This window comes from Sitophilus oryzae, unplaced genomic scaffold (genome assembly GCF_002938485.1).
Source record: "Sitophilus oryzae breed Bouriz unplaced genomic scaffold, Soryzae_2.0 scaffold_808_pilon_pilon, whole genome shotgun sequence".
NCBI classification, from domain to species: domain Eukaryota; kingdom Metazoa; phylum Arthropoda; class Insecta; order Coleoptera; family Curculionidae; genus Sitophilus; species Sitophilus oryzae.
This window is the reverse complement of record NW_022147426.1, coordinates 4,972,446-4,997,128: the sequence shown is the minus strand read 5'-3', so window position 1 is coordinate 4,997,128 and position 24,683 is coordinate 4,972,446. Positions and strand designations below refer to the sequence as shown.

The following is a 24,683-nucleotide window of genomic DNA, read 5'->3' as shown; positions in this document are numbered from 1 at the left end:
TTTTTGTGAAAAACAATGAAAATTGAGCGCTATAAAGTACATTTTTTGAAACTTTATATTTGAAAAAAAAATCATCAAAATCGGACTATAAACACAGATTTTATGGAGGGTGCCCGGTCTTGAGTGGGTCACACTGTATAATGGCCGTTTTACAATTTACGTTTTAATAGTTTTATTTTCATATAATATTACTTTAATACTTTTTACGGATTTAAGTTTCGGATGTACAGTGCGTGGAAGTTTCATTTCTATTTGGATTTTTCGCAAAAAAAAAAAGAAAATAATGACGGAAATGTATATTTTTCCCTCAGTAGACAGGTACAGAGGAAAAGTTTACAATTCAAATCAGTTAGAAATATATAGGTGGCGCCCCCCGACAAGTAGGAGTCATATTGACATCGAACTCAAATTTCTCATATCAAAAAACACCCAGACACCATTTTTTATCCAGATATCGACTATTGTTCAAAAATTATTTGGAAAAACAAATGAAATAACAATAAAACTTCTTCACCCTACATTCCGAAATGAAGTATTTTATTACATAAATTTAAACTAACTTTTTTACTTTTTATTTTTATCTGCAGAATATGCTGCCAAAGTTTCCCGAAGACTATTCGGATCACCCTGTATAATAAATTCAATTTTCTAAGGATCAAAAATATAGAGATTTGTTGCTATAATTTAGTATCCAACTTTCACATTATAGAATACAAACAGCAATTGATTATTTTTTATAATTCTTTTATTAGTGGGAAGAACTTGATGCTACATTATGGCGTAAAATTAATGAATTTGTTAAATTCGTTTCAAACTAAACCAGAAACCTCCTTCTGAACTATGCGTAAATCCATCTTTAACCAACTTCATTGGAATGTTGGTTTTCTTACTCGGTAATAATTCAAAATTATTCAACAACTTAAAAAGCAAAACTTTTATCTCTAGCAGGGCAAATCTGGACCCGATACAATTCCTCGGTCCAACACCGAACGGCAGATAAGTGTAGGGTTTGATATTGTGTTTGTTTTCTTCCGAGAATCGCTCAGGATCAAACTTATCTGGATTTTGGTAATTTTCGGGATCTCTATGAATTGAAAAATACGGAAACCAGATAGTTGTGTTTTCTGGAATTTGCACAGGTACTTCTCCAGGTCTGGTGGCTTCCAAAGTGTACGCTTTGGTACATACTCGGTCTATAGCGACGAAGGGAGGCCATATTCTCAAAACCTCTGTAAAAGATCCAAAATTCTAAATAGAGTTTCAGGAAAATAATTATTTTCATAACGGAATGATTAGCGTTTTGCAAAAGGTATTGTCTCAACTATAAATTGGCTTTAAGCACTAAATAACACTACAGAGATATTTATCAAGTGAATATATTTTCTTCTTATAACAGAATCATTAGTAATTACTTAAGTTTATGGTTTATTTTTTTAAAGCCAAACCAAAACCCTCCTTGTGCAGTGTGATTGAATCCGTCTTTTGCAAGCTGCATGGGAATTCTCGTTTTTGGCGTAGGGATCAACTCGAAATTAAGCAAGATTTTGAACAGCAATACTTTAGCCTCCAACAGTGCGAACCTGGATCCAATACAATTTCTCGGTCCAACGCCAAATGGTAGGTAAGTATAGGGCTTGATACTGCCCTTGTTCTCTTCTGAGAAACGTTCCGGATCGAATTTATCAGGATTGGTATAGTTTTCTGGAGAGCGGTGAATGGCAAAGGTCGGAATCCAAATTGTGTCGTCCAGTTTTATTTCGATGTCCCTTTCTTCCTTTTTGACTGCTTGTAGGGTGTAAGGTTTGGTACACTGGCGATCTTTGACGATTACTGGAGGCCATTTCCTTAACATTTCTAAAATAAATCGATGAATATTATAGTTTTTTCTTCAACAAAAAGTGTTAGATAGAGCGCAAGCATTAAGAACACTACGTAAAAATTTTATAACGTGTATTTTAAATGTTATGCTTTGTAAAATTATGCTTGGATTCGTTTCAGCCCAAACCAAAACCCTCCTTCAGCAGTGTGATTTAATCCTCCCTTGGCAACCTTCAAGGGAATTATAGTTTTTGCCGTGGGAATCAATTCGAAATTAAGTAGTATCTTGAACAACAATACTTTGACCTCCAATAGAGCGAACCTGGATCCGATACAATTTCTGGAACCCACACCGAATGGGAGATAAGTGTATGGCTTAATGTTGCCCTTGTTTTCATCCGAGAAACGTTCTGGATCGAACTTTTCAGGATTAGGATAGTTTTCTGGACACCTGTGAATAGCGTGAGTCGGAATCCAGATCATGTCGTCCACTTTGAATTCGATATCTTTCTCTTCTTTAGTAGCTGTTCGCAGGGTGTAAGGTTTGGTGCATATGCGGTCCTTAGCGATTATAGGAGGCCATTTTCTTAACATTTCTGAAATAAACCGAGCAGAAGTATAGTTTTTTATTTGAAAGAAGCATTCGAAGGAGCTGTTAGCAATCAGAATATTATATAAAACCATAAAACCCACACTTAGTATAAAATGAAATGCTTAGATTCGTTTCAGTCCAAACCAAAAGCCTCCTTCGGCTTTCACAGCAAAATCTTTCGACAGTGTGAGAGGAATTTTTGTTTTTTTCGTAGGGATGATCTGGAATTTAGACAGTATTTTGTAGAGCAAAACTTTGGTTTCTAACAGCGCGAATCTGGACCCTATACAATTTCTAGGTCCTTCACCAAAGGGCATATAAGTGTAGGGTTTGATATCATTCTTATTTTCATCAGAAAATCTTTCTGGGTTAAATTTTTCTGGATCGGGATAATTGTCGGGATCCCTATGAATACCATGGACTGGAATCCAAATTTGAGAGTCTTTTGGTAATTCAATTGTTGGCTGTTCGGAATTTCCTGTTTGTAAAATGTATGGTTTGGTACATATGCGATCCAACGATGCTCCTACAGGCCATTTTCTTAGAATTTCTGTAATAAATATTCTGATATTAGTATTTCTCTTATCCAAATCTAAGTGAACGTTTATTTTGTGAATTAGTTTCGTATATCAACATTTACATTATTATCCTTTTTAAACATAAAAATATTCTTAACACATTCTGCTTTTTATTCATCAATATTTTTCAGAGCAAAGCAAAATTCAATTTCCGCAGTAAGTTTTATGAAGCCTTCGATACCTTTGGTAAAATCGTAGTTTGTTTCATGGGAACAGTTTAAACATTTAGCGATATTAAAAAGTAATATTGCTCGGAAAGCCATACAGATAAGTGTAGGATCTAATTTTATCTTTTCTTCCATCGACTTTCTATAGATTGAGATAACTTTCTCAATGGTAGAATTTTATATAGATTGAGATAACTTTCTGAATCTTTTTGTAATTCGGCTATCGGTATCCAAATTTTTGTTACATTATTGTGAGCAGACCGATCACCATGTTGCTGTGCTGTAATGGTGTAAGGTTTGATGTAAACCATAATTTCTGACGGAGTCCATTTTCTCTGGAAGGAATTGTCGAAATGTGTATTCTACGTACAAACACGCATATTCTTGTAAATTAAATTCGTCATATAAGCTAACATGCTTTATATTTCTTGGAAATTTTAACAAAATGCGCTGTTAAATACATTTTTTATCTACTATAAATTAGTTTACTATAATAAAATATTTAGATATCTGTAGGTACACTATGTTTAATTCATGGCACGTTTCAATCCAAACCAGAAACCTCCTTCTGCAGTATGATTCAGTGATTTTCTCGCTAATTTCAATGGAATAAGCGTTTTATCAGTAGGAACCAACTCAAAATTTAATAATATCTTGAACAGCAACACTTTACATTCCAATAAGGCAAATCTGGATGCAATACAGATCCTTGGCCCTGATCCGAAAGGAATATTAGTATAAAGCTTAATCGAATCCTTGTTTTTGTCGGAAAATCGTTCTGGATCAAATTTTTCAGGTTCAGGGTGGAACTCAGCATCTCTATGTATCCCATGAATGGGTAAAAACACCGTAGTACCGACGTCGATGTATAGTGGTCGTTCTCCAGGCAGTTTGGGTTGAATGGTATATGGCTTGGTGCAAATTCTATCCACTGCGACTGCGGGTGGCCATTTTCTTAATATTTCTAGAACAAATTCACATAATCAGTAACTGATTTCGACCGTCGGAGCAGATAGAATTAAAATCTTTACCACAATTCAACAGTCTAAATCAATTAACTAAGTTTTTAAAAAAGCAAACTATATATTTATTAGGCATCATTATTCTAAAATGTATTTTTCAGGCATCAAAGTCGTTTCAGGCTTAGCCAATAACCCCCTTCAACGTTTAAGGTTAATGATTTTCTGGACAGCTTAATAGGACTCTTGGTTTTTGAGTTTGGAAGAATCTCGAAATTGTAGATCAACTTAGAGAGAAGTGCCTTAATTTCCAAAAGGGCAAATCTGGAGGCGATGCAATTTCGGGGTCCTACACCGAACGGTGTGTAGGTAAAAGGCGGTATTTTCCCTTTATTTTCCTCCGAGAAACGTTCAGGGTCGAATTTTTTCGGATCTGGGTAATGGTTTGAATCCAGATGGAGACCTGTTGTTGGAATGATCACCATCATGTCCGTTTCGATGGTAATAGGTTTCTCCGACGGGTTTTTTGCTGCGATAGTGTAGGGTTTGGTACAGATACGATCGGTAGATATGTTTGGTGCCCATTTTCTCAATACTTCTAAAATGGAAACCAAAAGTTTTTATTGCAGACTTCTAGCGATGATCTTATCACCCGTATGTGTTTAAAATTTCGAAGCCGATGTAATAAAAAATGAACAAGAGTAAATATAAATGTTGTAATAGAATGCTCATAATATAATGTGGGTAAATACTTTATTATCTGTTTTTATTTTTATCGGAGGATTAATGTGATTAATCTCTGTTAAACAGATTAAACAGTTATGTTGCTTTTTAGACATATGTTTTATAAATAGTGTTTTTTGAGTTTATTGATGTATACCGGGTGCGTCTCAAAAGTGGCTCACCCCTATAATAACTTTTTTATTTTTTCAGATAAAAAAAACGAGATTTGGTATGTAAGTATATGACATAAATTACGATTGATTGACGTATTCATTTGTTTTTGGTCACTTCCTGTTTCACCGGAAATGACTATAAATTTTGTTTTTTAAATGGCACCCTCGGTTTTTTTACTCTATTCGATAGAAAGTGAAATTCTGAATAGTATGACATATCATATCTCAACTTTTGACATTTTCGCTTAATAAAAAATCGCATTTTAAATTTAAATCTAGAGTACCATGGCTATGTTAAAAACACTAATTTATGATTTTGTGAGCCACTATTGAGACGCACCCGGTCTAATAAATAACGGAAAACAAGATAAGCGACAGATTCTAAAACTAAAATGACTTCTAAGAAGCAAAAGCCAAGCATAGTTAGTTGATTAAAAGATAAAAATTTCCTTGTTTTGTATCGTTCGAACTTACCCGACACCACCATATCCAAGTATTTCATTTTCAAGAGTACATCGTAGGTAATTTTTCCATCGTTTTCTTTGTAGGTCGTCCTGATTTCCTCTCTCAGTCTGTCTTGGACGTCTTTATTAACGGCCAGCTCGTAAGATCCGAAACACATAGCTGTCGAAATGGTGTCAAAACCGGCAAAAAAGAAAATCAAGGCTTGCGATGTAATATCGTCGTTTGTTAAGGTCTTTAGCTGTTTAAATTTGCCTGAAAGTACGACTTACTTAGTTAAAAGACCTGAAAATTGGATAAATTTGTCTTTACCCATATCGGAAGATTCTTGTACTGTGGCAAATCCAGTTTCAACAGCCCCATTTTCTTCATGCTTGATGCCTTTCCTAGCTTCCAAGAGCATATTGATCATATCAGGTCTAACAATGTGATTGTCCTCTCTAGTTTTGATTGTTTCATTAATGATGGTTTTGAAGAACATAGAAGCATCTCTGTCCAGCAAGGCTATTTTCAATTTCTAAATATGGACGTTAGATATTAGAAGAATATTAGTTATGAAAATATTTTTAACAGTACTGATTTATCTATTATTATATGCATGCCAATTAAAACTGCGTTCTGTTATTTGTACGCTAAATGAATATTTAAAAATATAGTTAGAACATTGTTGCAAAACTGCGCCTTAATTTAGTAGAAAATAAAAACATCAATGCAAATGGGTGAATGTAATCAATCATGCTCTATAATTTTGAATATATTTTCACTTTTAAAATAATTTGATAATAATTATAAACAATTAAATGTGATTTAAAAAATAACTTTGGATTTTATTATCAAGCATTTGAGTGTTGCCATAGTATCCTTGAATGTGGTATATAATGAAAATGATCCAGTTATGAAACGAAAAGGATTTCGAACTTCCATTGTCTTTATTTATTTTGATTAACACCACGTTTCGGTCAGAATGATCACTGACCGTTATCAAGTGTAAAATAATTGCTAAAACTACTGCGCTTTTATATTATTACAGTCTTCGATCACAGGGTATGAGTATGCTCAAATCAAAAAACAATAATTGTTTATTTCGCCAGTTAATAGTAAACAAATTTTCTGATTTTTTTTTCTAATATTGATAGCAATTATTATTGTCATTGTTAATAAAAGCTAATGGAAGAGAGATGTTATATATTTTATGCACTTCAGATTTGTGTTAAGGCGATAAGATACTATAATGAATAATAATTTATTTATACTCTTAATGTTTAATTTTATAAGAAATTCGTACCTTATAGATTGTCGGGAAAACAAAGAAACCAAAAAATTTCAGGGTGGTGATGATACCAGTAAAGTTTGTCATTTTTTTACCCATCAAGTAAAATGTGTTCTTCGGTTCAGCAAGAGAATCGACTTTGATACCAAAAGCTGTAGTGGCAATCACGTCATTTGTGTATCTAAACAATAAAGTCTTGATTTAAAATACCAAGTATAAATAAAAACTACATGTTAGTTCTTTACTATAGACATTTCTGCACAAGTGTATACTTCTTTACTCGAACAAAAAAACACATTCTAAGATATAAAATAGGTCAAGAACTGGACAAGATACAATAAAATGCAGAATATTTTACCAAAATAATACTTTAAATCTCTATTACCTCGTATAGGTGTCTTTCATTTCTAACTCGATGAGATCCTCCTTTTTATCCAAAAAGTACTGAACAAAATTGTCAGCAGCTTCGTCCATCAAGGCAAACATAGTCTTCATTTTAGAACTTGTGAAAGAACCGCTAAGGGTAGCTCTCATTTCCCTCCATCTTTGACCTATTTAAAAAAGGACAATTATGGTTTGAAGTAATATAAAAGTAAATAAATGTACCTTTCAAGGAAAACAAGTTTCCACCCCACAACGGATCTGCATCGGGATCAACAAAGCTCCTGTGATCGGTAAAATGATCGAAATCTTTCACAGTGATCTGCTTGATCAATTCAGGATCCCGCAACATTAATGTCGGTGTGTAAAATTGATAGAATCCTACATATCTTTAAAAGAAACCTCGTATTTTAGGGTGTATATTTTTATTATATGTACATTCAGATGCAAAAAACACAACAGAAAAAATGTTCGTCAAATTTAAAGTGTTATATTTTCTTTATTTTAAGACCTATTTTCATGATTAATTTAGCAAACTGTATATAAATATATCTACTTTAATTAATAAACTTAGTTTTTGTATAAACTTTTGTATTTGGCTTTTTATATAGGGGTAATTAAAGGGTTGTTTTTACCTAACTTTAATACACTATGTGCAATAATTTCGTGAGTAAATTTTCTTAAAACACTATTTTTCGGTCAGAACAATAGTCAGAACCAAGACTCTTGAGCATTTTGTTTTTTGGCTCATATCAACACGTCAACACATGCCTGCACAAATTCATGAAAATAGATCCAAAAATAAAAAAATACAAGACTTTAAATTTGATGAAAAGTTTTTTTTTCCGATGCGTTTTGTTGCATCTGAGTGTAAAATTGTCGACATTAATTTACACTCTTATTTACACTAATATAAAAGTTATTACAATTCGGCGTATGACCAAAATCATTCTTTATAGATAACTAGCTTAGAGTTAATTTGAGAAAATCAAGAACATTCGTGTGAAAAGAATGCAGACGTACAGAAGATACAGCAAGTAAATTAAGGAAAAAAGAAAAATTATGGTGGTACCTTTCATTGGGATACATATTGTAAATCCATTCTACAAATTCACTAAAGCTCATTCTTCTGAACAAGGTCGTCCATGAATCTCCAAGGAATATCCATGGTTTAGTCTGTTTCACACCTCTGTCTGACCAATAATGTAGGGGTTTTACGAAAAGGTACCATGTCAAAGCGGCTACTATAGCCGCCCCTATCAACCAAATCATACTCGACACCAAAAACTACAATAACAAACTATTAAAACAATGTTTAAAACGTCCGTTTTGGTCAAATTGAGTGTTACAATTAAGCAAGATTTAATTATGACTTCATTGAAATTAATATGACAGCTTTTATTTACAGATATTATCAGAAACTTATCTATTTTAATTGATATTAGTAATATTGTTTTTTTCTCGGAGGCTTAAGGAGACAAAGCCGTTTTGAGTGATTTGTTTTCCGAGACTGGTGAATGATACAAAATTGTGCAATATTTCAATATAATTGATAGATATCTACCTATATTTAATTATATTAAGATTGCTATCTATAGAATATTAGAAAAGATAGAAGCATTAAATAATATAAATAAAAAAGTTGTTACAATATCAAGTGTTATAATTAGTCTTATAAGTCTTATAATTAATTTAAAATGTATTAGATGATTCTATATGTTTGTAATTTGTACGAGTAGTAGCTTTGGGTTTTGTATTACAAAATACTACAAAATAAAAATACAGATAGCAAAATTATATACAGGGTGGTCCGAATGTATTCGGGGAACTTCGGCAGCATATTCTGCAGATAAAATAAGTTCGTATAAAAGTATGCTTTAGAATACTCCGTCTCGAAGATTCAGGGTGTGGAAGTTTCATTTTTATTTCGATTTTTTCCAAATAATTTCTGTACTAACATCGATATTTGAATCAATTTGGCGTCTCGGAGTTTTTTGGCATGTGAAAATTGATTTCAATATGAATATGACTCCTACCTGTAGGTGACGCCACTTACATATTTTTTAACTGGTTTGAAAAGCAATGACTTTTCGTCCGTACCTGTGTAAAACTACTGAGTGTACATATATACATTTCGGCTATTAAAACGTAAAAAGGGTCTCTTGGTAAAAATGGAATAAATGGTTTCGAGATACTTGGAATCGAAATAATCAATACATGTCATCATTAACAAAAATTGAACATGTTAGTTGTAAAAGTGAAAATAATACATTCTTATGGAGCCGATTAATCGATTATTTTAGTTACAAATCTGTAACTAAATAGTCGAGCGACTAAAAATTGTCTATCAGCGCCAGCGCTTAGCTAAAGGATACTCTTTGAACTCTAAAATTTAACTAACAGAGAAAAATTTTAGACAATTATAATAGCAAAATTGGCCATTTCAGAATGTAAACACATTATTGCGAATTGAACGAAATTAAATGATACACAAGGTCATCTAATGTCTGCAATTTTAAACTAATTCTATTTTGTTGTTTTCCTATTTCATTGACCATGCAAGGTTGTGAACATTTATTATACAATAATGCTTGTAGAATAATGTTATGCTTTTTATTGAAAAACAAAAAAAAACTATCTTAATAAACAAAAATCTAGCTTTCAAGAGATTAAAACGCTTTATTGAAATATTTTCAAAAATATTATTTTTACTAAAATTTTACACTTTCGATCATTTCATATCTTTCAAATCAAAATTATCGAACAGGTGTTTTTTCACTTGAACTATGTATCAATAAATAAAGCATATAATCAAAGAGTAACAAATAAATAATTCAATTTGGTCTTGTAACAACATTAAACTCACTTGTCTATCAAAATGGCACACTTTTCAAGCGATCACAATAAAAAATAAGACGCAACAGATTTTGAACAGGATGAATTTATCAAAACAGATTGTTTACTATTGAAGGTTTCGCAAGAGGCGCATTGAAATGACTACGCTAAAACAGGCAGAGCATTGAATTATATGGGCACGCTAAATTTAATTTCATGCTGTCATGTTTATCGACATGATTAAATGATTAGGTTTACACTGCATAAATCAAATATAATTTGATTTATTCCAGTATATTTTTTACTTTTAATATTTGTAATTTACAAATAAAATATGTTAAGAAATGTTACATACACTAAGCAAATCAATTCGTACCTTTAAAATAAGGATTGTACAAGTACGAGGATTTATATTGTTTTTTTGAGTTACAAATAATATATATTTTTTAGAATATTTTCTGTTGATAGAAAAAACCTAATGTACTATCTGCGTAGAAATTTATTAATAAATATAATACCTATCAACTAGAGAAACATTGTCAAATTATGCAATACTAAGAATTCGTAGGTCGGTCACAAACTGGTACAGTACCTGTTATTCTCTAAGTTTGTTATTATCTCTCGTTGGAGCTCTGAACATAAAATGCTATTGCACAATATAACAACTTAAAAAATATTTATGAAATAATAATAATAGGTCACTTGTTATGAGCCATTTGAAAACATTTGCAAAAGCACATGAATTTGAATCAGTAATGTAAATTAATTTAAGTGACCTTATAGGATCACTTTCTCTGTCCGTCTGTCTGTCTATCAAGACCCTTTATCTCGGGAACGCGTGAAGGTATCGAATTTTACCCAAGACCTTATAGACCAAGGGCTGTAGACCATATACTCAGGTCTACAGCCCCTCGAAGCTGTGACAATACAAAACTATTTATGCCGCAAAAAACGTATATTTCGACACTCTCAAAGAAATCAGAATTTATAGGGTATTTCCCGTTGACCTAGAACTAAGAAATTAGGCAAGTAATATCGTCTTATACTACTATAAGTATAGGGACAAATCTGAAAACTATACAGTATATACAGAATATATACAGAATTCTAGAAAGTAAACGTAAAAGAAGTAAACTTTGCATAGCGAAGGTAAACTGTACATAAAGAGAAATAATATAAACATCAACAAGTCTCTAATAATTTTATCACTGACGAGAGTAGGAGCACACAAGTTTATTTTTTACTTCGATCGAAACAATAATCCAGGAAATTAGATTTAATTGCACGTGGGCTCCTACATTTATTACTGCATTTTTAGTTTGATGTTTTGTTGCAAGCAAGTTACGTCGCAAAAGAGAAAATGTTATTGCTAACTATAATATCCTCAGCTTTTTTTATACTTTTTTTGATATGGTACTACGGAAAGCGACCTTTAAGTTACTGGAAAAGAGAAAAGGGCGTTAAACAGGGTGACCCTTGCATATTTCTGGGGGATACTTCTCAGACGACTTTACAAAGAATGTCTTTGTATGAATTCGTGCAACATGCTTACAAAATGTTTCCCAATGAACGGTAAGTGGCAAACACACAAAAATATAATTATAACAATCAATTAATATTTTGCTCTCAATACCGGGTGTTTCTCAAAAGTGGCAAACCCCTATAACGTTTTCATTTTTTACATAAAAAAAGTGATTTGGTACGTTATATGACATAAATCAGGGATTGATTGACGTATTAATTATTTTCGGTCACTTTCTGTTTCACTGGAAATTACTACAACTTTTGATTTTTAAATAACACTTTCGGTATTTTTTTACTTTATTTGATAGAAAATGACACTCTGAATAGAATTACATAATATTATATGTCAACATTTGACATTTTCGCATATGGTTTATTTGATATTGTAACATGCGGTTTATAACAATTTGATTCTGAAATACCTAGTGTATGGTACCAAATAATCCGTAAAAAACGATTTTTAGAAATATGCTAATGAGCCACCCCCGTTCTATTTGAAAAAAATGAGATATGATTAAAAATAAGATTTGGGCAGTTTTTAACCCGCCAGGACAAGACACGAAATAAATTAGTCGATAAAAGCTATTTTTCCAAGACTCCTTGATTAAAAATTAGTGATTTTAACTACTAGATTACTACTTAGATACACTCCAGATTGAAACTTAAAATATATTTTTTATTGTAAATTCTCTTAACACAAACCCGTTATTTACCTTATTTACCAAATAGATAACAATGCAGAAACAAAACAGGACGCATGAATAATGATACTGTTGTAGATATTCTGGAATGTACCTTTTTACTAAACCTGTTCTGTTGATCCGTGATCCAGAACTGATCAAACTGATCACGGTTAAGGATTTTGATCATTTTGCCGATCACAATATAGCGATCGAAGCCGATGTGGACCCCCTATGGGGTGGAAATCTCTTAGCATTAAAAGGTATTAATATAAATGAGAATTTTTAAATAAAATAATGTGTATAATGTGTATTTGTAAATTTATGTGATAATTTTTTTGTAAGGTCAAAAATGGCGTCACATGAGAACAACTATCAGCCCTTTCTTCACTATCAGTAAAATCAAGATAATGACCGGTCTGATGACAAATACAGCTGAAAATTTTGTTAATTATTTCTGGAAAAAAGAAGAAAATGTAGTCGAAGTGGAATTAAAAGATATTTATACACGGTACCTATAACTCATTTTTAGTTAAAGTTTTTATAAAAATAGTTTTTTTAAGAATTGTTTTATTTATAGGTACGCAACAGACGTTATTGGTTCCACTGTTTTCGGTATTAACGTCGACTCGTTAGAAAATCCAAAAAACGAATTTTATCAAACGGCTTACGATATTACAATGAAAAACGGAGTATTAAAACTGCTGAAGCTATTAGCATATATTCTTGCACCTGGTTTATGCAAAGTAAAGCTCTAAATAACGTGATAGTATGTGTAGAAATAATATTTCAGTTTGAGATTTATTAAAGCACATTACTAAAGTTCTTGGCTGTGACAGCTATTGTATGATTTATTTCTCTGATCTTACGAAATAAGTTTTATATAAAGAAATATATAAAACAATAACTAAATCTTTTAAATCTATACTTTATTAGAAATGTTGCAATTAGTAGTAAAGTTCATACAGAAATATTGTTTCTACGCTTAACAGTATATAACGTAGGTTTACTATATCCTCCTTTTTCAACAGTTTTTTGGTGTTAGACTTATTGAAAGAGATATATTTGATTACTTTTGCAATATAATCTCAGAAGGAATGAAGATGAGGAAGGAACAAGGGTTAACTAGGCCTGATCTAATCAATTTATTTGTAGAACCGAGGAAAGCAAATAAACCTGTAGAAAAGGAACCAGATATTTTATTAGATGATGATATGGATCAGTGTAAAAGAATTTTTTCAATAATGTTTATTAATGATTTAAATAAGGATCTATTCTAGGTAGTCAAGACCCTCACAGGGAATTCACAAATGCGGAAATAACAACGCAAGCTCTAATTTTCTTCTTTGCTGGCTTCGATACGGTATCTACGGCCCTCTGTTTTGCTACATATGAACTGGCTATTAATCCAATTATACAGAGCAAGTTAAGGGATGAAATCAACCGTGTTTGGACGAAAACTAAAGGAAATATTAATTATGAACTGATTTCAGACATGAAATACTTGGATATGGTTCTTTCAGGTACATGGATTTATTGTAGTAAAAGAATTAATATTAAATAAAGTTATATTTTGTTAGAAATTTTAAGAAAGTGGCCTCCAGCAGTGCTTCTTGATCGTTACTGCACAAAATCTTACACCGTTCAGGCTACAAATTCAAAAGAACAACGTATGACCATCGATCGAGGTCAAATGATTTGGATCCCTGTCCAGGGTATCCATATGAACCCTGATTATTATCCAGATCCAGAAAAGCTGGATCCTGAACGGTTTTCTGACGAGAATAAAAGCAAATTATTTCCTTATACTTACCTGCCCTTTGGTATTGGACCAAGAAATTGTATTGGCATGAGGTACGCTCTTTTGGAAATTAAAATTTTGCTGGTACAGTTATTGCACCGTTTTGAGATAGTTCAGATTGATAAATCAGTTGTTCCAGTAAAGTTAAAGAAATCTGGAATATATCATAGTGCAGATGGAGGATTTTGGTTTGGATTCAAAAGATTACATTTATGAATAAGTGCTTTGTTGTGTATCATTAAGAGTTATCTGTAATATATTTTCTTTTTCTAGACTTTGTTGTATTCGATATCAGTTTAATTATCTATAAATAAAAAATATGAAATTTTGAAAAGGGTACAAAATAAAAATAAATGGGTTATATAAATTAATTTGTCGGATTGCAATAAAGATTATAAATAAAACACATCTTGTTATTATACCCTATGATCCCATCCATTCAAAATTGTCGATAAGTATAATCCATTTTATTTATAAGTGGCAACAATATTACTTATATTTTATTTTTTAATTTTATTGGTATCGAATTCGAATGGCTTTAACTCAGTTTAGGTCTGGATGGATCTAAAGTTCAGGTAGTTATTTTACGGAAAATTACACAAATCTATCATAATAAATACGAAACACTTTCTTTCAAGGTGTTTAAATAAGTGTTCATTAAAGATTTTTTGCATTGTGACAGATATAATCTATACAAGGTGCTACAAATTCGAGGTACGAGCATTGGTATATCGGAAACCGTAATCGAAAATGATTAAATTGGAGCAAAGTTGCTCCTTGGCATGTTCACCAAGATGCCATCAAGAAAGTTTTACATATTTCAAGGATTGCTGAGTTTAAAAAAACAGATTTTTTTGAAAATCAATTTTATTTTTTCCTCTCGTTACTTTTTAGAAAATCAAAAAACTAATTACACATTCTCATAGCCACTTTATTAGGGCTATCTGATAGTATTTTTAGATTTTCAAATTAGTTATAATAAAGATAATTTGTGAGATACAAAGGCCAACTTAACTTTTTTTAAGTACGGACCTGCACTTTTTATTTCAGGTTTTGAAAGAACTCGATCTCCTGAGTACAACGATACACTTGATACTTTTTTTTGTTTTGGGTACCTTAACAATAACAAAACTATTTAATTAAAATTGATAATGTGTAATAAATACTTCTAATTTTATAAATAGCCATATTTTTATTATGTTACCATGACAGATACTTCATTTTTATACAAAACGTACATTAATTCAATGAATTAAGTATTTAAAAAGATTAGGAAAAAGTAAAAGTAAAAAATTTTTTTTTTTTTATTTTTTAAAAACAATATCTAATATTAATCATAACATATAATATACCTATTGTATTACAGTATTACATAAATTTATGTACATTGATAAATAGCTACTAATTAACTCTGAATCTTCTTTAGTCCAAACCAAAACCCGCCTTCAGCGGTATGAGCGACCGAGGTGCTCAACTTCACCGGAATCACAGATTTTTCAATTGGAACGATCTGAAAATGGTACAACAAATGTACCAACAAGGTTTTCACTTCCAGAAGAGCAAATCTCGAACCTATACAATTTCTAGGACCTGATCCAAACGGTATGTAGGTGTAGGGCAGAATTTTCTCTTTGTTTTCGTCAGAAAATCGCTCAGGATCTAGTTTTTCCGGATCAGGATAATAAGCTGGGTCCCTGTGGATACCCTGGACGGGAACCCAGACCATATCACCTTTTCTAATCTGAAATGCTGTTTCTCCAGGATTTTGAGGGGTAATTGTGTAGGGCTTGGTGCAACGACGGTCTAAAGATATTGCTGGAGGCCATTTTCTTAAAATTTCTGTAAGAAAAAAATACAATTTTTGAAAAAGATACCGTAAAAATATTACGCATACCAGAAACGACCATATCTAAATACTTCATTTTTAAAAGTACGTCGTACGTAATTTTTCCGTTAGTTTCGTTCCAAGTTTGTCTGATCTCTTCTCGCAGTTTATCTTGAATTTCCTGATTCACTGCCAACTCATACGACCCAAAACAAAGTGCTATGGATACGGTGTCGAACCCAGCGAAGAAGAATATAAATGCTTGTGCGGTTATTTCCATGTTTGTAATATATTTGTGATGTTTTTGAGTGTAATCTAAAATAAACACATCTATGTATATCTATGTATAACCTTCACAATTGTTTTAAATATATTTTTTTTATTTTTACCATCAGAATGTTTAGCTGGATTCGAATCATTCGCAGTACTATTTCTGAGTTCTAAGAATAAATTTATCAAGTCCGGTCTAGATATGCCTTTTTCTTCTCTCGCTTTGATGGTTTCCTCTATGACGTTGACAAAGTAATCGGTAACTTTTTTATCAGAAAATTTCAGATCAAAGAACTAATTAAAATAACTTGTTTTAGAATTTATTTAGTCAAGGTAGTCTAGTATCTTTTGGATTTTATCAAGATTACCCAATAATGTTAATATCCAAGAATACATAAGAAATAAACATTCTGCTGAAAGAAACTAGACCACCATCTATTAGATTAGAGTTTTGGTAATACCTTGCACACTTTAGGCATAAAGAAGAACAAGCAAAATTTCAAGGTTTTAAGAATACCAGTCATGTCTGTTATATTCTGACCCATTTTATAAAAACTATTGTTCGGTTCTTTGAGAGAATCCACTTTAATTCCAAAGGCTGTGGTGGCAATGACATCATTAGTGTACCTAAAAAGAAGATATATCTTTAATTTATGTTACTCTAGTTTTTGAGATAAATAAAAAATACCTTGTGAATGTCTCTTTAAGTTCAACTTCAATCAAATCGTCTTTCTTTTCTAAGAAAAATTTGACAAAATCTTTAGCTGCTTCTGCCATTAACTCATACATAATCTTTATTTTACTACTTGTAAATATGGGGCTCACAGTTGCTCTCATATCTCTCCATTTTTGCCCTTAAAACAATTACAAACATCATCAAATAGGACACAAGATACTGTAATTAATTATTAATCATTATACATTCGTAAAAAAGCAAGAATTGTACAGGGGTCGTTTATGATAGCAACAAGGTTATACTATTATACGATAGACAATACGAAACAGAGATATGAATAGGTACTACACATCCTAGTATGGTAATTGGTTTTCTCACCACTCAACGCTACCAAGTGTCCACCCATGAGAGGATCAGCATCCACATCAACAAGCGTATTATGATCAACAAAATGATCGAAATCTTTTACTGCAACTGTTTTGATTAATTCGGGATCACGGATCAAAAGGGTGGGTTTTGTAAATTGGTATATTCCAGAGTACCTATAAAATGCCATAAAGGTAAGTTGAAAAAAATTGAAAATAAAAAACTTGAGTTTTAATAATCTGATGTTGCTAACATGCATAGCAAAACGTCCAGTGTAAAAGTAGAAGTGTTTTGGTGTATCGTGGTGAATTAGTGTTTTATCTTGTTTTTCTAACGCCAAAGGTTCCAACTCCCAACTGAAATAAGAAATTAAAATGGACGAAATTTCAAGATCTAACTTTTAATTGGCATTAAAAGGCCTATTTTACAATTTTGCCAACAAGAAAACGCGTGTTTTTTTTGGCGCTCGTGTTTTTTTATTACTATTATTATTTATATTTTAGATAATATCTTGAAATTTCAAACATAAGCAATCTGATAAAAGCTGTTGCGCATGCTATTGCTTATATCCCCACTAATATTTTCTTGCATGTACACATAAAAACAATAAATTATAAATAAACACTTACCGTTCCTCGGGGAACATTTTATAAATATACTCTATGTATTCGCATAGAGACATTTTCTTAAAAATCATTATTCCAGTGTCTCCCAAGAAAAAATATGGGCGTCCTTGTTTGACACCTATTTTTCGCCAGTAACTCAACGGCCTTTTTCCATAGTACCATAGTAGAAACGTAATTAAAATGCCTAAAAACGTAATAGTAAACCAAAACATTATTGTATCGAAATGCCAAGTTTAAACGGTATGGTTTTCTGTAATAATAGAGGTATCTTAATCGATTTTTAAAGATAACTTTCTATTAATATCCACAGCTTATCTTTCACCGTTGCAAGAGCATACTTTAATCTCTCATAATTTCGAGAATTTATTTGCTTTAACTATAGCTATAAATTGATGTTACACAGTTGTGTGTTTAACACCGACGCAATTTTTTGAAGGCTAATATAAAAGTAGCTTTTCGCCATGTGGTGTAAGCCAAGCGTACAGTATTTAAATATTAGTGTTCTCTTGTAATCAAGTACATCACAAGAGGAAAAACTTTTTTATTATTAACCTTTTGAGAAAAATGCCTTCTTCATAAAATATTTTGCTTGTTCTAAAATGGTTAATCTCTTATACTTTTCCAAATTTCCGTTCCGTTTTAAAGAACATTTTTAAAAAAAATACTTGAAAATATTTGTTCATTTTTGTTGAATTTTTCTGGATCCTAAAAACGCGTTTCTATGATGGTAATATAATTTTGTTTTCATTCTTTGATAGATTGTTATTGATAGAATTTTAATTAACGTCATTTTTGCTCTTTTAGTATGTTAAAAAATAACAAAATTTATTTAGTTCAATGCTACGGAAAGGGTATAATAATAGGTATCGGAAAATGTGATATTTTAACATCAAAAAATAAGCAGTTATTCAAAATTAACAATAACCATCTGTCAAAGAATGAAATCAAAATTATATTACCACAGAACTTAGAAAACAAGCATCCATATTTTCATGTTTTTTATTTAATTTTCTCATAACGGTATAGCAATATGAAAAAGTATAATAAAAATACTAATAAAAGTATAGCAAATAGCAATATGAAATATAGCATATATATAATTACGAGATTAACCATTTTAGAATAAAGGATTTTTTTTTGAAAAATGCATTTTTCTCAAAATGTCAATAATAAAAAAGTCTTTTCTTTTGTAAAGTCTACCCGGGGACAGACATTATACAAGTTCTTTATTTCTTCCATCTGTATTAAAATATATAAGGAGCTTCAATATTGTTTAAAAGCAGGACCTCTTAATTTTCAAAAGAATTCTAAACTCCAGAAAGAGTCAAAATATAGAAAATGTTTGTCGTAATGAATGAAATATCGTTACAGTTAAAAAGTAGATTCAAAATGTCTCTAATTTTAAGTACTGTACGGTTATAAATAGAAAAGCCCTGAGAATGAATGCTGAGACCATAGCTGAGACAATCTGAGATACCAGTTAAAACTCTTAACGTATCTTCGATACGCTAAATGTGATGGTTTAATCATTTATTGGTTTGTTTTATTATTGTCTTTTTTATTAACACAACAGCTACAAGGTATTGATATTTCTGAGTATTTATTGATCACTAGTTGTTATTTGTTATATTAGATTATATCGTTAAGGTTAATAGACAGATACAAAATATCCCTAATTTAAAATACAGATATGAGAACACAACAGTTTTGAGCATTTTTTTTTGTTATATTATTACTTATTACATTTGATAACTTGATAACTTGATAACTAATTTAAAGTGACATTATAAATTAAAAAAAAACAGTCTATAAAGTAATGTTTATAAAAACGCAGTTTTAGTATTTTCATTACAGTCAATGTGATAATTCATATACACATATTATTTATTATTACTCCTTTAGTTTTGTTTATTTTTTTTTCCTTATTTTTGTGTTAAACAAGAATTTATTTATTACATATCTAGAAGCTTGTGGCAGATATATCTGATTTAATAATTTTAAATATCAAAATATTTATATTCAAAAACAAAATTTATTCAAGCCAGTTAGTAAAAATTATTACCTATAAATTAGTGGTAATTAAATACTCTAATTATTATTTAATTATATATAATTTGTCGGTAAATATATGCTATACTAGTAAAATATAGTTTGCGATTTTTTCTTTATAACTGTTACTGCGTTATTTTTTTGTTTTGAAGTAGAAAATTATTTTCCAAAATCTACTTTTTATGTTTTTTTTTAGATAAAAATCTCAATATGTTACTGATCATAGCTCTATTACTTGGATCACTGTTTTTATGGACGTTAGTACGAAAGAAACTTACCACATGGACCAGGAGAGGTGTGAAACAAACTCACCCTTACACCATTTTAGGAGATTCTTGGCGGAATATTTTCCAAGTCATGAGTATACCCGATTTTCTTCAGAAAGTTTATTACATGTATCCAAACACCAGGTAGTATATAGATTATTTTATCTCCTAAATCAATTATTCAATAATGTTATAACATTTGATTTAGATACACTGGATTTTATCAGATCTTGAAACCGGTCCTGATGATCAAAAATCCGGAATTGATCAAGCAAATTGCCATCAAGGATTTTGATCATTTTACCGATCACAGGTCTCTAGGAACGGACGAAGATTTTGAACCACTTTTTGCAACACAACTTTTCTTTTTGAAAGGTAGCGAATTTTTATTTAGTATTTTTAGTATTAAGTAATATTATATATGTTTTCCCTTTCTAGGACAGCGTTGGAGAGATATGCGGGCGTTGCTGTCAGGCTCATTTACTAGTAGTAAGATGAAGACTATGTATGGTCTTATCGCTGAATCTGCAGATCACTTTACGGATTACTTTTTAAAACAATCGATAGACCTTATTGAATTGGATTTAAAACCAGCTTTTACAAGGTATTTTTCGTTCTATTATATACAGAAAGTGTTACAAAAAGCATAAATAAATATTTCCTATTGACTTTTTGAATATTAAAAACACTTTTCTACTTATAGATTCACAAACGATGTCATAGCATCTACATCGTTTGGAATTCAAGTGGATTCAATGACAGAACCCGACAATCAGTTTTACAGAATGGGAAGTGAAATAGCAAATTTTAACAACCTGAAAACGTTTTTCAAAATTTTTGCTTACCTACTTGTACCTTCTTTAAGCAGGGTAAGTCTTAATTTGTATATATTCCTATAACAATTTTCATATGACTTTTTCGTAGTTTTTAAATATGAAGATGTTTTCTAAAGAGTCTTCAACCTTTTTTACTGATATCATTAGCCAAACGATCAAAATGAGGGAAGAGAAAAATATCGTTAGACCTGATATGATCAATCTGCTTCTGGAAGTGAGAAAGGGCATAGTTAAGAAAGACGATGAATCGGTTACTGATACGGGATTCGCCGTGGTAGAAGAGTCGCAACACATTTGTAATATTTTTCAAAACAATAATATAAAATTCAATAAGGAAGTTTATATTTTATAGCAAAGACTCCTAAAAAACACAGAGAGTTAACCGACACTGATATAACAGCTCAAGCGATCATATTCTTTCTTGCTGGTTTCGATACCGTCTCATCGGCAATGTCAAATTGTTGTTACGAACTGGCAATCAATCCAGAAGCTCAAGACAAACTGAGGGAAGAAATTAAAAGCGTTTTAGCTGAAAACAATGGGGAAATCTCTTATGAAACTACCTTAAAAATGGAGTATTTAGACATGGTAGTTTCGGGTAAGTTTTCTTCTCTAAATTATATCAAAAACACTCACAAACTCAACAAACACTTGCACGGCACTATAATTATATGAATAATCTGCCATTTCGATTACTTAGTAAATCTAAACAGTGCCTTTAGAATGAAATTTCTTAATTAGTGCAGAACATCATTTCGTTCAATTGGCAAGTTATTATAATTATATTACAGAAATAAGGATGTCTAATATTGATACTAACAATTTAATAAAATAAGCTGACTTGGTTTTTCCATTCTGTTTTTGATGGGATTAGTCGTATTTCTATTAACTTAAGAAAAAAATTTCTGTTATTTTAGAGACTCTAAGAAAATACCCAGGCTTAAGTTCAACCGATAGAATTTGTGTAAAAAGTTACACAATTGAACCGAAAACTCCTGACGAGGAGCCCGTACACCTGAAACCTGGCGATATGGTCTTTTTCCCGAACTTCAGCGTCCTACGCGATCCCAAGTACTATCCCGATCCGGATAAGTTTATTCCCGAGCGTTTTTCTGAAGAGAACAGGAGCAAAATTGTACCCTACACTTACATACCCTTCGGAATAGGACCTAGGGCGTGTATCGGTACCAGGTTCGCCCTGTTGGAAGTGAAAACCATTCTTATTAGGTTACTGAGCAAGTTCGAAGTCGTGCCAGTCGAGAAGACAAAAATTCCCATGGCCTTTAACAGATCCACGTTGTCAGTTGTGTCTGATAACGGGTATCCCCTTGCTTTGAAACGTTTGAAATAATCGCAATTGTGATAATTGAATTGAAGATATGTACTCGCTTTCATTTAATTCTAAATGTATTTCATGTGCCAGAAATCGTTAATTTTTAAGTAATTAGTATGAATTACTGTTTGATGTATTTTAATTTTATTTACATACTTGTTTGAATTTTTATACTCTTAATTATTAAATTTCGATATAAGTATATTATTAGGATAATAATTTATGGTATAATAAATTTTTAAGTTGTTAATAATAAAATGTATTTAGTCTATAATTTTTTCTGTTTTTTTATTATTACAAATACAGTGTGGTCTAATAAAAAAAGACGTCATAGTATAGATGCAGTATTGGCATAGAAATATCGATACGTTTATAATAAATAATCTTCAGCGTTATAGCGGCTCATATGCAAGAGAGAGAGGGAGAGAGAGAGAGAGAGAGAGAAATCGATAAATCAATAAATAAAATGTATTTCGTTTATATAGACTTATCTACATTCATCCCAAAACTGAAGATAACTAAGTTAAAAGTTAATGATACGAACAGTTACTTAAAACTATCAGGGCTTCTTTGAAACAGAGAAAAGCCCTTCCATTGCTTTTTTTAAATGAGAAATTCAGCCCGAGCCCTTAAATTATAATTCGACCTAGGAGACGTCATATTTTTGAACGTCTTGCTAAAATTACCGAGAAGAAAATTAATTTCCAGTTCTCGTTGGTTTGAAGAAAAATTAAGGAAAAACAAATTTAATTTAAATCGATGAATCAGTAAATCTATAAATCAATAAATCGATAAATCAATAAATCGATAAATTAATAAATCGATAAATCAATAAATCGTTGAATCGTTAAATCGTTAAATCAATAAATCGTTAAATCAATAAATCGATAAGTCAATAAATCGATAAATCGATTAATCAGTAAATCAATAAATCATTAAATCGATAAACCTTAAATCGATAAATCAATAATTCGATAAATCAATAAATCGATAAATTAATAAATAAATGTATTTCGTTCATAGACTTACATCCATCCCAAAACTGAGAAGATAACTAAGTTAAAAGTTAATGACACGAACAGTAACTTAAAACTGTCAGAGCTTCTTTGAAACAGAGAACAGCCCTTTCATTGCTTTTTTAATGAGAAATTCAGCAAGAGCAGCTTAAATTATAATTTGAAAACTCACCTAGGAGACGTCATATTTTTCATCGTCTCTTGATAAAATTACCGAGAAGAGAATTACTTTCCAGTTCTTATTTTAGTTGGTTTTGAAGAAAATTAAGGAAAACAAATTTAATTTAAATCGATAAATTAATAAATCCAGTAAATCAATAAATAAATATATTTCGTTCATAGACTTTACATCCATCCCAAAACTAGAAAATATCTACAGAAGTTAAAGCCAATGATGCGAACAGTTACTTAAAACTATCAGGGCTCTTTGAAACAGAGAAAGCCCTTCCATTGTTTTTTAAATAAGAAATTCAGCCCGAGCGCTTAAATTATAATTTCACCTAGGAGACGTCATATTTTTGATCGTCTTGCTAAAATTACCGAGAAGAAAATTAATTTCCAGTTCTCGTTGGTTTGAAGAAAAATTAAGGGAAAACAAATTTAATTTAAATCGATGAATCAGTAAATCTATAAATCAATAAATCGATAAATCGATAAATTAATAAATCGATAAATCAATAAATCGTTGAATCGTTAAATCGTTAAATCAATAAATCGTTAAATCAATAAATCGATAAGTCAATAAATCGATAAATCGATTAATCAGTAAATCGATAAATCAATAAATCGATAAATCAATAAATCGATAAATCAATAAATCGATAAATCAATAAATCGATAAATCAATAAATCGATAAACCAATAAATCTATAAATCAATAATTCGATAAATCAATAAATCGATAAATTAATAAATAAATGTATTTCGTTCATAGACTTACATCCATCCCAAAACTGAGAAGAGAACTAAGTTAAAAGTTAATGACACGAACAGTAACTAAAAACTGTCAGAGCTTCTTTGAAACAGAGAACAGCCCTTTCATTGCTTTTTTTAATGAGAAATTCAGCAAGAGCGCTTAAATTATAATTTGAAAACTCAACCTAGGGAGACGTCATATTTCCTTTTCATCGTCTTGATAAAATTACCGAGAAGAGAATTACTTTCCAGTTCTTATTTTAGTTGGTTTGAAGAAAATTAAGGAAAAACAAATTTAATTTAAATCGATAAATTAATAAATCAGTAAATCAATAAATAAATATATTTCTGTTCATAGACCCTACATCCATCCCAAAACTGAAAATATCTAAGTTAAAGTTAATGATGCGAATAGTTACTTAAAACTATCAAGGGCTTCTTTTGAAACAGAGAAAAGCCCTTCCATTGTTTTTTTAAATAAGAAATTCATCGAGTGTTTAAAATTATAATTTTCACCTAGGAATCGTCATATTTTTGATCGT

General features: G+C 30.8%; 5 protein-coding genes across 9 annotated transcripts; 2 read left to right on the top strand and 3 right to left on the bottom strand.

Annotated features, from left to right (window-relative positions):
* Nucleotides 1-1,360: 1,360 nt before the first annotated feature.
* Nucleotides 1,361-1,933, bottom strand: LOC115888895 (cytochrome P450 9e2-like). Its single transcript, XM_030908771.1, has one exon. It carries the CDS (start codon nt 1,850-1,852, stop codon nt 1,409-1,411), a length of 444 nt encoding a protein of 147 aa, XP_030764631.1. The 5' UTR covers nt 1,853-1,933; the 3' UTR covers nt 1,361-1,408.
* Nucleotides 1,765-2,420, bottom strand: LOC115888896 (cytochrome P450 9e2-like). Its single transcript, XM_030908772.1, has one exon. It carries the CDS (start codon nt 2,410-2,412, stop codon nt 1,978-1,980), a length of 435 nt encoding a protein of 144 aa, XP_030764632.1. The 5' UTR covers nt 2,413-2,420; the 3' UTR covers nt 1,765-1,977.
* Nucleotides 2,108-18,116, bottom strand: LOC115888888. Its single transcript, XM_030908756.1, has 17 exons — nt 17,730-18,116; nt 17,113-17,276; nt 16,747-16,912; nt 16,520-16,685; nt 16,178-16,352; nt 15,858-16,103; nt 15,371-15,802; nt 8,473-8,591; nt 8,196-8,410; nt 7,349-7,512; nt 7,128-7,293; nt 6,758-6,923; nt 5,785-5,989; nt 5,485-5,727; nt 3,686-4,119; nt 3,352-3,490; nt 2,108-2,960 (listed from the first exon to the last, which is right to left on the bottom strand). The coding sequence occupies exons 1-17, from the start codon at nt 17,936-17,938 to the stop codon at nt 2,533-2,535; spliced, it is 3,837 nt and encodes a 1,278-aa protein (XP_030764616.1). The 5' UTR covers nt 17,939-18,116; the 3' UTR covers nt 2,108-2,532.
* On the top strand, nt 9,990-14,353 carry LOC115888894 (cytochrome P450 9e2-like). The gene is made up of 7 exons (XM_030908770.1): nt 9,990-11,530; nt 12,262-12,425; nt 12,508-12,673; nt 12,743-12,908; nt 13,194-13,386; nt 13,443-13,685; nt 13,743-14,353. The coding sequence occupies exons 1-7, from the start codon at nt 11,319-11,321 to the stop codon at nt 14,177-14,179; spliced, it is 1,581 nt and encodes a 526-aa protein (XP_030764630.1). The 5' UTR covers nt 9,990-11,318; the 3' UTR covers nt 14,180-14,353.
* Nucleotides 17,179-22,484, top strand: LOC115888893 (cytochrome P450 9e2-like). Of its 5 annotated transcripts, none has more exons than XM_030908769.1 (8): nt 17,179-17,294; nt 19,972-20,185; nt 20,250-20,416; nt 20,480-20,645; nt 20,745-20,910; nt 20,966-21,173; nt 21,230-21,475; nt 21,795-22,484. In XM_030908769.1, the coding sequence occupies exons 2-8, from the start codon at nt 19,986-19,988 to the stop codon at nt 22,226-22,228; spliced, it is 1,587 nt and encodes a 528-aa protein (XP_030764629.1). In that variant the 5' UTR covers nt 17,179-17,294; nt 19,972-19,985; the 3' UTR covers nt 22,229-22,484. The 5 variants fall into 5 exon arrangements, with proteins under 5 accessions (XP_030764629.1, XP_030764625.1, XP_030764627.1 ...); XM_030908765.1 differs by lacking the exon at nt 17,179-17,294 and adding an exon at nt 18,919-19,306; XM_030908767.1 differs by lacking the exon at nt 17,179-17,294 and adding an exon at nt 19,386-19,770.
* The last annotated feature ends 2,199 nt before the right edge of the window (nt 22,485-24,683 follow it).

Bases quoted from the DNA above. Each gene is read 5' to 3' on its own strand.
- LOC115888895 (XM_030908771.1), bottom strand. From the start codon at position 1,852: ATGTTAAGGAAATGGCCTCCAGTAATCGTCAAAGATCGCCAGTGTACC.
- LOC115888896 (XM_030908772.1), bottom strand. From the start codon at position 2,412: ATGTTAAGAAAATGGCCTCCTATAATCGCTAAGGACCGCATATGCACC.
- LOC115888894 (XM_030908770.1), top strand. From the start codon at position 11,319: ATGTTATTGCTAACTATAATATCCTCAGCTTTTTTTATACTTTTTTTG. The intron at 12,426-12,507 runs GTATTAATATAA...TTTTTTTGTAAG, and splicing joins AAATCTCTTAGCATTAAAAG to GTCAAAAATGGCGTCACATG. The intron at 12,674-12,742 runs GTACCTATAACT...TTTTATTTATAG, and splicing joins TTAAAAGATATTTATACACG to GTACGCAACAGACGTTATTG.
- LOC115888888 (XM_030908756.1), bottom strand. From the start codon at position 17,938: ATGTTTTGGTTTACTATTACGTTTTTAGGCATTTTAATTACGTTTCTA. The intron at 15,803-15,857 runs GTATGCGTAATA...TTTTTCTTACAG, and splicing joins TTTAGATATGGTCGTTTCTG to AAATTTTAAGAAAATGGCCT. The intron at 2,961-3,351 runs GTTATCTCAATC...TATTTATTACAG, and splicing joins ATTACAAAAAGATTCAGAAA to AAATTCTAAGAAAATGGCCT.
- LOC115888893 (XM_030908769.1), top strand. From the start codon at position 19,986: ATGTTACTGATCATAGCTCTATTACTTGGATCACTGTTTTTATGGACG. The intron at 20,646-20,744 runs GTATTTTTCGTT...TTCTACTTATAG, and splicing joins TTAAAACCAGCTTTTACAAG to ATTCACAAACGATGTCATAG. The intron at 21,174-21,229 runs GTAATATTTTTC...TATATTTTATAG, and splicing joins AGAAGAGTCGCAACACATTT to CAAAGACTCCTAAAAAACAC.